At 44.5% G+C, this 13,341-nt stretch overlaps 1 protein-coding gene across 1 annotated transcript in view; it reads right to left on the reverse strand.

The window, feature by feature from the left end:
- The window catches only part of LOC8053309 (ornithine decarboxylase), a 38,451-nt gene extending 26,806 nt beyond the window's left edge, over positions 1 to 11,645 (reverse strand). The window contains exons 1-3 of the mRNA XM_029992549.4: positions 11,550 to 11,645; positions 11,300 to 11,396; positions 11,047 to 11,123 (exon numbers count right to left, since the gene is read on the reverse strand). Of these exons, the coding sequence (XP_029848409.2) occupies positions 11,047 to 11,123; positions 11,300 to 11,396; positions 11,550 to 11,645 (270 nt within the window). The remainder of the gene's footprint in view (positions 1 to 11,046; positions 11,124 to 11,299; positions 11,397 to 11,549) is intronic.
- Positions 11,646 to 13,341: the final 1,696 nt, after the last annotated feature.

A 13,341-nucleotide genomic window follows, 5' to 3' on the forward strand; every position in this document is an offset into this window, starting at 1 on the left:
GTATTGATAATTAAGACCTTGCGATGAGTACCGCAGCACAGTCAACGCATCTGTCATACCTGGGACCTACCCATAACCCAGGGTTGGGCAGAAATACTTAAAAATGTATTTTGAAATACAAATACTGGGATACAGAAAAAATAGTAGCTAAAAAAGTGATACAAAAATATTTCTAAAAAATTGTCGCGATACGTATCGAAAATACATTTTAAAAAGAGACAAAAATTCTTTGGATATACAAATACAGGAATACATTTTAGGGAAGGCAGAAATACAAATACTGAAATACTGATACTGCAATACATTTTTTTCAAATTTGTTTGTGACGCCAACTGAGATGAAGCTTGAAGTTTGAAGTGGAAGTTTTTGATCCCAAAATTACTGTCCCGCAGGCTTGGCATTTCGCATCAAAGGTAGTGGTTCGGACGAAGAGGGGTCTTCAATGGACTCAAAAAACGTTCCATCAAGGATTGACCACGGTCCCTTCCCTGACATTCTGCCTGTCTAACGAGTGACGCGAAAAGACTTTGACCTCTAAGTAAATTCCATATCACCCTAAATCTTATCAAAACTTAACCACTCTCCTGTCCAATAAGGGCGTCCTTGTCAACAGTCATCCCATGACGTCACGATGGAATGAACTGGTATTCTTGCATCTGTAGATGTGGCCTTCAAGATGAAACTTTACCCACGCTGCTTTATAAAACGACAACACATACTTTAATTGTAAGTGACCTCGTTGAAGATCGTGCATGCGGTTGCATTTGGAATTTTCGAGAATAGTGGGCCACCTAAAGCATCCTGGAACACAAGTATTATCTTCTGTTACGGTTAAAAAACCGATACGGTGGCATCGCTGTGGTGACAGTCCTTCCGGCCAACGCTATGACGCATGGATGGCAGTCCTCAAGTTTCGTCTAGCGTCATCCAAACAGAGGCCCTCGTGGAGTGCGACCTGAGATTGCCGAAAGAGGTGTGAGCTCTCACAGAAATAGCGCGCTCGAGACGAGTCGCAGGTGTACGAAGTCTGAGCCGGCAGAGCGAGGCAACGTCTGGCCTCCTTTCTGGGTATCGGATCACCAGAGCAGCGGGTAACATTCACGTCTACTGATGACGTACCTTTCAGCCGTGCAATATTACGGGCACCGACGCATTTGGATATCTGTAGAACTTCACCGGGCGTCAGTCCTCATACTATTTCAAGTCAACCACCGCCAGGCTTGTGCTGCAACGGACTGTGACTTAATTGTGCAGGCTGGGTGTACTGTGTACGCTAAGGAAAGAGAAACCTTACTCAGGGACCTCCGGCGGTAGATGCTCCGACTCCACTCCTGGCACGCTACCTGGTTCCAATCCCCGACTGCTCAACACTTCTCAAAAGAAAGAAGAGGACGCTTAGAAAAATTGTTTGGAGAATCGGAAGGATAGTTGGTCAGCATAGTTGCAATGCCCCAGCACCTCCTTAACCATAAATCCCTCAAAAAAAAAAAAAAAGTTAGGATTTTTATTTGGTGGGGGGGGGGGGGGGTTTAAATAAATGTAACGAAATACATTTCATCCTGATTGTATAGCGATACAAATAAACATTCCAAATGTATTTTGATACAGCAATACAGATACTGGTGAAAAAATGTATAGGGATACAGAAATACAGATATGAAATGTTTTTTTTTTCGAAATACTATCGCGATACATTCGTATCGCAATACTGCCCAACCCTGCCACTACCGACGGTACCAGAGCTCCTAACCACAATAATAATATTAATAATAATACTAATGCTTTATTTGAATCATGCCCCAGAACGACCACTAGGTCATAGTGTGGTGGCCGATAAAATGGTAGTACATGACTTAACACAATGTCTTCCACTTGTAAAAAAGAACAGACTAACATGCAATCAGGTAATAAAAAGATAAAAATTTAGCTCCCTTCTAAACACTGATATATCTGAAAAGATATCAACATGAGAGGACAGTTCATTACCACAAATCTGCATCCTTACTATCGGTGACAATTCCGATTGAATGGAGGGGTAAAATATATTAAATCCTCTTACAACACGTGCCGGTACGTGAAATTTTAACGATATCACTAATTCATTATCTACACGACCGTGTACAACCTTATGTAAAAATAGAACGTCGCGAGCTATTCTTCTATTTAACAAGTTCTGCAACAATAAATCTTTAAGAATATATTCGTAGTCGTAGAAACATCTCCTTCCAAAGTACCTATCATCAACAATACGAATAAATCGTTTCTGCACTCTTTCAATTTGTTCCGCATCAGATGAATTCAGCGAGTTCCGCAATAAACAAAACTCGGACTACTTTCAATCTATCTGAGTCAAAAGCTGTCCAACTGTACGTAAGGTAGCAGTAGCACAAAACTACCAAACCGCAACCTGCCTCTCGATTTAAAACACGTTTCATTTATCTTTTTGGGAAAGTGCTCATGTGACGGGAAGGTAGGCGGAAGAGGGGGGGGGGGGGGGGGGGGGGCGGGGTCGTTTCGGGTGTCAAAAGACACGATCTGTGTTTTTTTTTTGTTTTTTTTTTACATGCTTACTGCCCTTTTGTCCGCGGACCGTTCTTCATGAAACTCTGGTCGTCGGCAGCGGTTAACTAAAAAGAGACAGGTTCGGGGAATTTCGGAATGGTTACCACGTGTCAAGTGGGGTTTGTTTTTGGTGTCATGTAGCATTCTTTTGTCGTTTATGCATTTGCCATACTTCCTTTTGGTTACTGACTTTTCATATACGTGCCTGGTCTTGTTATAGTGCCTTCGTACGTGCTTTGTTTTGTTGTAACTTATCTTTTGAACTTTGTTCGAAATGTGTTTTGTCTTGTGTATGCGCTTGTTTCTGTCGTGCTGATGTTTGCTTTGAGTTTTGAGCCTTTTGATTGGTCCTGAAGAAACCCCTCCTGATTTGTCCTTCGAAAACTTTCTGATTGCTGGACTGCAGGGCCCCAGAATGCAGCTAAACTCAATATAAGCGGCCACTGAAGGGCCGTAAGGGACTGGGCTTCTGGACACCATTTCCTGAACGTGGAGTCTTCCGCCCGCTAACTCGCAAACTTGGGACCCCTTACGGCTTTGGAGGAGTTCGGCTCACCCGCCTTTGCGTCCTCTGTCAAGTTTGGCTGTGGTCGGGACGCCCGCTGAATGTGTGTGTGGTCGAGGAGGACGGCAGGGAAAGTCGCCAGAGATAGTAGTATTTCTAAGTATTTCTCCCACAATATTAATTGACAAAATGTGAATATCTGTCGGGAAAGAGGTTATCACATATCCATTAAATAAACGGTTGTTTGTGAATATCTGCAGCTTCATTCATGGAGAAAAGGACACCTATTTTCTCCGCGACAGTATATTGCTGGAACATCCGTCACGATAGACACAAACCACAAGCTCCTTCTAGGCAACCTCAACTGAGAAAGGCAGATGCCACCGAGAATGCTACGCTGGTGCCTGTATTTGCAAAACTACGACTTAAGCTGGTTTACTGACCCGGTGCACTCCACCAAAATGCGGATGCCCTGAGTTGTCTTCCACCGCCCAGCGACGTGGACAAATGAAACGGTCTAGCCAACATTCTCATAATTGAGGCACTGGAGAAACCACCTCTTTCAGCAAAGAGCATAGCGCGTCTTACGATTAAGGACCTTCTCCTGGCGAAGGTCTACCAAGCCGTCCAATCCAGAGTCTCTAAACGCTTGACCGGAAAACAGCTCGCAACCTATGTGAGTCAATTTAACAAACTATCGACCTACAAGGGATATACCTTATGGGGATCACGTGTTGTTATTCAGAAAGATGCACAGCCAGCAGCCATGAACCTTCTCTACACAAACCACCCAGGAGTACAGTCATGAAGCGCTGTGAACGAAGTCACCTTTGGTGGCCGGACCTCGGCAAAGAAATCGAAACGTTCATTCATTACTGCTAAATGTGTCAGAAGCAAGTACGTGATCCTGTTGCAGCACCAAGTTTAACTTGGGAACGTCCTCAGGAGCCATGGAGTATACGTCACATGGACTTCGCCGGTCCTTTTGAAGGAAAAATGCTGCTGATAGTTGTTGACGTATATTCCAAATGAGGGGAAGTTCACGTCTGCTCGTTAGCAACTGCTGCCACTGCCATTGAACCAAAATACAAACGTGCGATTATCATTTACGGTTATTATCCGTCATGCTTGACTCATTTCCGAGCGAAATTTTAATATTTCAATTTTTTTTTTTCGTACCCCTTTAAAAAAACCAAATGCTTATTCTTGATCATATGGTGCATATGATCAAGAATAAGCATTTGGTTTTTTTGTCCAAGCGTTAGAGCACTCCGAGAAATCGCGCTCGGCCTTTTTTTCCGGACGTGATCAGGAACGTTAGCGTAATGACCGCAATACACACGCTTAAATTTTCGAAAACACGCGCGCGCCTCCATTCATCGTCACGCTAATATATATCCCAATTGATTGACCCTCCCGAAGATGCACCTCCACGTGCTATTTTTGTTTATTTATTGTTGATGCGAGCTTCGTTTCTGGAAGCACAGAGGGCGCCTGCGTCCTCTTTTTTTTTTTTGAATGGGAAAAGCGAGAAAGCGGTTACGCTGTTCCCGTGGCTCGCTGGCTCGCTCAGTCAGTTCCCGACAGGCTTTGTTTGTGGCTGGACTAGCTTGATTTTGATTGCGACTGGTGAGACTTAGCGGGAGACGGCACGTGATTTCGGGCACAGTGCACTATGTTTACAGCACTAGACGTGCGTGGAGTGCAGCGGGGTCGCTGCAAACACAACGAGTGCGAGTGCCCCGAATTTCTGCGCGAGACGAAGCTGATTGTTAGCCAAGGAAAGGGCTTCCCATTTGGCTGGTGTCCTTACTGCGGCCATTCGCCAGTTATTCATGGACGACTACAATATTTGGGTAAGGTCGAACCCTGTTTTCGTTTGGGTTATTTGTACAAACAAAACTACTTTTTTTTTTAATAAAGAGTTTACCCCCCAAGCAGGAATGTGTTTGCGTTTTTCTACTTAGTTCCTTTTGAACTGTTCCTTTTGGTAACTAGAGCCAAACGCAATCTGTCTCCTTTCGGATTTTAGACACTAAGAATAAATTTCCTCAAATCTTCACACAAGTTCCACAGTTATGAACAGCTCGCAGCTAGTTGACGCACTCTACCAGGCGTAACAGGCATTGTCTACACGACGCATCGGGATAATGTTTTTTTATTCACAACTGCCAATCGTATATGTGCGTAATTATACATGAAGCAGCACGTTGTGCTTCCTTGCAATACTCAATTCGCCTGGTGAAGTCACTAGAGAGATTTAGTAAATCAATTTTGAGTTCCGATAACAATATCGAATAACGATATGATGCATGGGCGCCCTAGTATTTATACGCTTATTACTGCGTACGTATTCTCCACGCTCTGACGATGACGCCTTCTAGGCGTGTGAAATGCGCGTCGCAGTTGAAACTTCTAGCCGCGGGCATTGGGCTTTCTCGCATTTAGTATATCGCCCCAGTAACTAGGATCGTCCCACTGCCAGGGATGCACTTTTCACACGCCTAGAAGTCGTCATTATTTGAGCGTAGAGAAAATGCACATTGCAATAAGCGTTTAAACACGAGGGCCCCCTCACGCCTGCCAAGCGTTAAAGAACGGCGTAGTTCAATCTTAGGAAGCGTGTATTCGAAATGCTGAAAAACACCACGTTCAAAACAAGAGTGTAAAAATCGCTTTGCGTCACGCTTGCTCTGCTTGAAATTTTTAGAGTCTACGTCCCCTGCTTTTGAGCGCGCCGCGCGCCTCGAACGCGCGGCGCCGTTATTCGCCGAATTTAGTCACGTAGTCACGCGAAGAGCAGGAACAACATACCATGCAGGAAATATGGGGCTACGGGGATGAACGCGCTAGGGTGCCTCGATGTGCGTCTGTCATAGGGTGAAGACACCCATTGTCGCATCGGAAACTGCCTGCGCTTGCCGAATGGTCCTTAAAATGGCGCCAAAGCACCGGGCAGAGCTAAGCGCTCGCTGCGAACGAGATCGAAGCGCGTGCATTCTGGATATAGAAATGGCCGAGATGCCGCCACCCCAAAGCGTGTTTCACATGCAGCGGTTTTGGCCCTAGAAAGGCGCGATTTCTGCCGTCGCGGCGCTCGTGCCGCAGAATTGCTGGTGCTGGCCAGAGCGCCGCGACGGCAGAAATCGCGCCGCTCTAGGGCCAAAACCGCTGCATGTGAACTAGGCTTAAGACGGACGTGGCGAAAGTGTATGAAGGCTCCCTAGAACGTGCAAATTTGACTCCCGTAGGGAGCCTATACAGGAACTCCAACTATTCCCCCGCATTGCGCGCCCGTGTTACAGCTATCGCTATCGTTTCTTTGCACGTTGCAGGCGAAAAATACGCTTTTTTTAGCATCCGTAGGCAAATAAAGAAATAAAAACCGGTATAGCAACACGATGCCAATGTGTTCTGACGGGCGGAAACACAGTAAGCTGTCTTTCATTCGTAGTTCTCGGACAACTCCCCAGACGGCGCCCGCTACTCGACAAAGATGAAGTCCGTATATACTTTCTTGTACAGGTAATGACAACCGACACGCACGTCGAAGCTTATTGGATTGGAACAAAATGGTGTCTTCCAGTTCATTCTGCTGTTTTGCGCCACTAGTCGCTTCCTAAATCCAGCACCATCATGCAGTCAGCGCTTTGAAGAATGGCTTTACTTATAATAAACACGAAATCAGCTTTTATCGAGGAACTTTAGAGAAGGTCTATTGCTATGCTTTTGCCAATCGAACAGCGTCAGAAGCCCAACGTCAAGGTGTCCGTCACGGCTCTGCGTATATTCTATCATCACAAAACCAAATATGGGCAAGGAAGACCCGGTGACTTGCGCTTTTAGCGTGTTTGTCGTGTTCTATGTGCCTTCGACTGCGGTCGGATATACGATGGAATAAAGTATAGAAAATAATGCGATACAAAAATTCGGCAGCGACACTTAAGACTGATTACGCGTAGGAATTCGAAAGCATTTTTACACTCAGCGCATGCCTACAAGCAGCGCGCCACGCTTTCCTTTTTCACACGGCGCTCTGGCGGTGACATCCCGCTCTCCCACTGCGCAGGCGCGGCGATTCCGCCGGCTCCACGGCTTCCGTGACGATGCATCTGCGTTGCTGTGCTTTCCTTTGCGTTTTATTCCTGAAGGGCGTCCGCTTTGACCTTGAGCGGCCCCGCTGGCTTGCGTGACGAAGCATCTGATACGACGCGTCGCAGCCAATGGGAATTTAGGTTCCGTTTTCGCTGGACAGATGACGCCGGCTTCGCTCCATGGGACACTTATAACGCTCTCGCATGAATAGAAGGTACGCGCCTTGCAAGTGGGCGCATTTTGGTTTTCTGCGTATGGAAAAGGAGGTGTGAACGTGGGAGAGGAGGTTATACTAAGCTCCGCCTCCTCGGGGAGGGGGGGTCGCGGATGTAAACATCTAGGCTTCGGCAATGGCGGACGTGCTGTAACAGCTGTGGCTTTAGCCGTGAGTCCCTCGCGTGGTGGCTGGTTAAAAAAAAAAAGAAAAAAAGGAAAAGAACGTTCCGCTTTTGTTCTGTGTGGTTAAGAGGACGGCTCCGATCAGGCGCTGTCCAAGGGGCAGTGTTACCAGGAGATATGAAAACGTTCTGCGTCTTCGGATGTAATGGGCGCATTCACGACGGTGTGTCTCATTTTAAATTTCTGGGACGATTGACAGATCGACAGCTTTTTCTTGATTTGGTGGATAGTGGTGCATGTCCTTTCTTCGTTGTCGGAGCGATTTGTCTGGTTAATTCCGATAACGAACGAGACTCCAGCCTATTAAATAGGTGCGTGGTTCTCTGCACCTTGCACCCTCCTTAGAGGGACAAGCGGCTCCTAGCCGCACGAAACAGAGCAATAACAGGTCTGTGATGCCCTTAGATGTCCGGGGCCGCACGCGCGCTCCACTGAAGAAAACAGCGTGTTTTTATCCCTGTCTGTTAAAACGGTAAGCTTAGAAAAAAGTGACTTGAGCAAATACAGAGGGCTAATTGAAGTCCATCGGATTATCCCCAAGCAAGTGTTCGTCTGTTTAAATAACAGGGAATAGAAAAATAAGTTTCCATAAAATTTCGCCAAAAATAAAAACAATAATGACTTCTTGGTGTCAACGAGTCTACGACATAACTTCGGCGATACGCTCGACGCCGCACACGAAAGAGGGGAACTTGCGGACGCTAACCACCCTCGTTCTCGGTCGTTAGCAAACAAACCTCAGCGCGTCGGCCACCCCACCCGTGAGTCCTTTGGCTTCGCTCCTTGATACGTGTCTGCTAGTCGTTAGACAAAAACACATCGTACCGCTCGAGTTATTTCGTCGGTCCACTCTGAAAGGCGAAGCCGAGCTCGCTCGTATAAGTAAGACAGCTGTTGAATAGCGGACGATGTTGCAAAGGAACAGACGACGCTCAAATAGAGGGTCTCGTCGACCCACTATCTTTCCACTCGAGCCAATCAGAGCTCGGCGTTCTGACGTCACCGCAACCCCTGCGCAAGAAGCAGATGAACTCGCCCTCCGCATAGACCTGTTCTACGTGGCAGTCACCAGATTCAACGACGAAACTTCCGATATGCGGGACAAACATTATTTGGTTCCCGTCACGTCACCTGAAGGTTCTCATTCCTGTTTTGTCTCTTCTATACTTTTCTTTTACGTCTCCCAACTCGTAATATCTTGCTTTCCTTTTTTTTCGTTTTTCGCTGCTCACCTAATATGTTAGTTGCGGGGCTGGTAACGAGGGTATATGGACGGGGTACATAAAATACATGGTAAAAGAGTAGCGCATAAAAGACGGGACACACAAGATACAAACCGCAGGACAGACGCTAACTTGCAGCTAAAAGGTTTACTGAACAATCCACCGCACGATGGAACATCTATCTTAATGAATAAAGACGCTACAGCTTTAATACGAAGTTAATTTCATGATTAAAGGCGGCAGTGGAAGCAATGTTGTCAAGATCCATGCATGTACTCCACACAGCGGATTGACATAACAGGGAGAGCGCATAAAGTGCATTAAAAACAATCCGCAATAAGGAAACTGCTTGTACTCTACGCAAACCAAGAAACACAAAAAGCCTAAACCAAACTGATAAAATCGTAGTCTTTTTTCATTAAAGGAACAAAAGCGATTCTAACACTCGAGACTTGATTGCAGTTGTGTATCAGAGCCGCCTCTATAGCATCTCCCTTTCCAACCTTCATTTTCTACGCCCCGCCACTTGCACACCGTTCAATGTAGGTGAACAACCACAAGCTTTGCAGCGCAGTGGCAGGTGTGGACCAAAAACCGCGTGTTCTCGCTGCATGTCCTCGCCGTATGGTTTGATAATATTTGCACGGGACTGTTTTTGTTTTTTGTAAGAATTTAGATTTTAGTCGGGGTTTGTCCCGTTCGCATTTTTACGCCTTGTCCCCGGCGATTTTACACTCTCTGCATATTTTATCAGTATCAGTGTGTGTGCGGATTAGTAACTTCACTTAGAGACAAATATCACTAATAAAAAATAACACCTTACTCATACTCGTGATGCGTATCACTGACAAATTTGAAAAAAAAAATTATTATCAACCAAAATATTATTTGGTGGCCAACCAGTGTTGACGGAATACGTTACAAGCAACCGCGTTATCGGTAACGCGTTGCTTTTTCGGTAACGTCGTAAAATACTTTGAGAACAGTAACGGATAGCTTACTGATGTCACTTATTTCGAGTAACGGGTACCTAGTTACGTTACACGCTACACCTTCTCCCCAAGACATGAAACATTGCACTTCAATTTCTTTTCGTTCTTCTAGGCACCAAGTCATTCTTGCGCAGATTTCACATACATTTACAATTATACCTCTTTTCACCAAGCAAACGCAAATATGACGCTTATGCATACTTGTAACATTAAGACACTAAAACGTTTTTATTCATAAATAGAGAGTAACGTAAAAGTAATGTGATTTACTTTTTTATGAGTAACCGTAGCGGTAACGCGTTCCTTTTGTTTCGAATTTACGTAGGTCGATTACGCGTTCCTTTTATTTGCAAGTAACGGGTGAGATATTTCGTAACTTTATTTTCCGCAACGCCTACAACACTGTAGCGACCGATACGATTTTTTTAAGCGCCTTCCAACGGCCAGTTAAAGCAGTCGAAGCTCTTAGTCCGCAAACTGCACGTCACAAAAACTGAAGGGTCGGCGCAAATTTCAAAAAAATTCATAAACGATGGTTTGCGATGGAGGTGTAGTAAATAGCCAACAGATGGGTGCACAAACGCGTGGACGCGGCCGAAACGCACTACTCTTTGTTGATTCTCGCTGAAGATTATATGTATATAGATAGATATGTATGTATGTATGTATGCATGTATGTATGTATGTATGTATGTATGTATGTATGCATATATGTATGTATGTATGTATGTATGTATGTATGTATATATGTATGCATGTATGTGTATGTATGTAGGTGTGTGTGTGTGTGTGTGTATGTATGTATGTGTGTGCGCGCGCGTGTCTGTGTGTGTTTTAGTCCCCCACTTCCTTTCAATTCGATGCGTAGGGCAAAACTTCCCACCTCCCTAAAGTTTTTTGAAACTTGTGTTATGAAGCGTCGCAGCATTCTTATATCCCTTGTATTTGAAAAGTGTCCGTATGATTACATCAGGATTTTGTTAATTATCTATTAAACTGAACGATCGCTTGGAGCATGTTGAAAAGCAAAGCATAAAATTAATAAGGCTCCAACTGCTTTGTCTCTGTGGTGCCACAGCGTCCTAGATGTGCTGGCATGAACAAGCTCACAGGGTCCACCAAGTGAGAGTTACCGGGAGTCAGGTGACGATCAAGGAACGGCTTTGTGTGTGTTAAGACTGAAATCATCAATATCTCGGGTTTCTATATTAAAATAATGAAAACTGCCTGAATAATATAAGCTTGACATAAAATTCGAAGTCTGACTCACCATGTTTGAACAGTCAAAATTGACTCCATACGAATTGAGGGTCTGTAGTACCACAGGATCAGTGCAACATTTCACGGCTGAAAAATTAATCGAACACAACACGTGAGGTTACCCCGAAAGGGAAATAACAAAGAAATGAATTTAAATTTTGTCTTTTTTAAAGAATGCTGTTGACATTTAATTACACGCTACACGCTTAACTTCACCACAGATACATATGAAAAGTAATTCTCGATATTTTGAAGAACCATACCATAGAACGGAGTGATTTCAGGCAGTTGTTGGTGCCATAACTTCACTTTGTAGTCCAAGTCTCTCACATCGCAAACAAAAAACGCGCCATCCGTTGTCTGCGAAGAAAGAACCACTCTTTAGAACACCTTTTTTATCTTATAATTGTTAGTCTAGTATCTTTTACTGACCGTTAAATGTGTGTAACAGTTCCACTAAAATATTTGGCTAGTGGGCCTCGTTTCTCCAGATACACAAGCTTTACACTCTACCTGTTGCTTGATAACTTTCCGAGCCACAGCTGCAATTTTTTCATCCACATAGACGAGCGGTTGATTGTCGATCTCCATCTTGCACGAGTCCTTCATGTTCTATGAAACAACGTTCCCGCAAGCCCCACCAGCGTTGTTAGAACAGCATAACATTCATAAACTCATAATGTATTCAATTGCGCTGTCCCACTCGCACGCGAACTTCAAAAAAAAAAAAAATACTACGTGCAACTAACTTTTATATGGAGATAAAAAAATTATTTCCCATTATAAAAAAAAAATCATTGAGGCTTTGAGGGGGGAATTCTCTTACCATCAAGAAAATTTCAGTTATATCAAAATTTAAATTATAATTTTACAGACGTGGCAGTCGTTAACTTCATTGCCCCCCGTGAGCGGAACGCATGTGCTGTCATTGTATTTCTTCCTGCCTTTTTGAGAACTACTGTCTTTGACGAATAAGAGTGTATAGCTCTATAAGACACGCAAGGGGTGCATGGCTAAACATCTAGTGATCGACCAAGTGCACAAAAGAAATTATTAAAGGACACGACATCATGAAATTTTGCAAATTAAATCGTATTGAAAAAAAATTATGTGCACATGCGTGCCGTTTTAGATATGAGCATAATGCAGACTAAATAACTGACTGCCACATTTTAGTTCAGAGCAGCGGGATTTTTTTCAGGCTCGCGATCACTAAAATATCCGAACTCCGTCCAACGCCCCCCCCCCCCCCCCCCCCCCCCCGCCCCCTTCCCCCTCCGTCATCCTTCCGATTGTAATTAAAAAGGACGCGGCTTCAGCTAATTTCGCTATGTATTTCCGAGACGTAATGACCGATCTTTATATTTACATAGGACAACCGCCTGTTCTTGGAGCCGGATTTTACAGAAATTACAGCGAGAAATCGAATATCGCTAGCATATCCTCACCTCGTTACCAGGAAAAGCTGGCTGTTGTTTTTTGTGAGCTGCGAAGCCAATGTTTACCACTTGTCTGGGCAGGCAGTGCTCAGAGCATAGCTGACACACCCGTCACTGCACCAATAAAGAAATATAGGGAAAGAGGGAAGGAAAGAAAGAGAGAAAAAGAAAGAAAACATAATTAATGGCCTTTGTAAAATTGGAGCTAGCATGAAACCATTTGTTCATACCCGCTATTTTCTGTTTATATATCTTTTTTTATGTGTGATATAGAGACATGTCGTTTTTTTCCTCTTTCTGTTTGCATAATGACTTTTAAACTTCACACCCCTACACAATGTCACGCGCTCTGCCGTCGACCAATGTATCTCATATCTATGCTCAGAGCACGTGCTGTGCCTAGGATATTGCTGGAGTTTGGCAATTTTTTTTCACACCGTAGTCTTTAGTTCCGAATCGTACAAAGCGTATCAACTATAAGCTCGCGGCTACCTGATTACCCGCCTAAGATTATTACTATTTTTATTTTATGAACTACGACCTTATGAAGTCTCGCGAACGCCGTTAAGCCGCGTACACACTACACATACATCGAGCAAAACACGCGGGCTTCGGTGCTGACACGACGTCGTAAGAAAGAAAGAAATGCGACGCAGAAGATTGTCTTTTGCACGATGTACTGCAGCAGTGCGAGCGCGACTTTAGCGCGTTTATTGGCGACGCCGTTCATCGTTAATATAAGGGTCGAGCCTGACCGATTAGTCGGAGGCCCATTAGGGAGTTTTAGAATAACGCACGCCATTTTAGCGCACGCTACTCTAGATTTGGTGCTTGCGTTAGCGCACGCTACGCAATTCAGTTTTAGA

Source organism: Ixodes scapularis, unplaced genomic scaffold, assembly GCF_016920785.2.
Source record: "Ixodes scapularis isolate PalLabHiFi unplaced genomic scaffold, ASM1692078v2 PGA_scaffold3__209_contigs__length_174095766, whole genome shotgun sequence".
NCBI lineage: Eukaryota > Metazoa > Arthropoda > Arachnida > Ixodida > Ixodidae > Ixodes > Ixodes scapularis.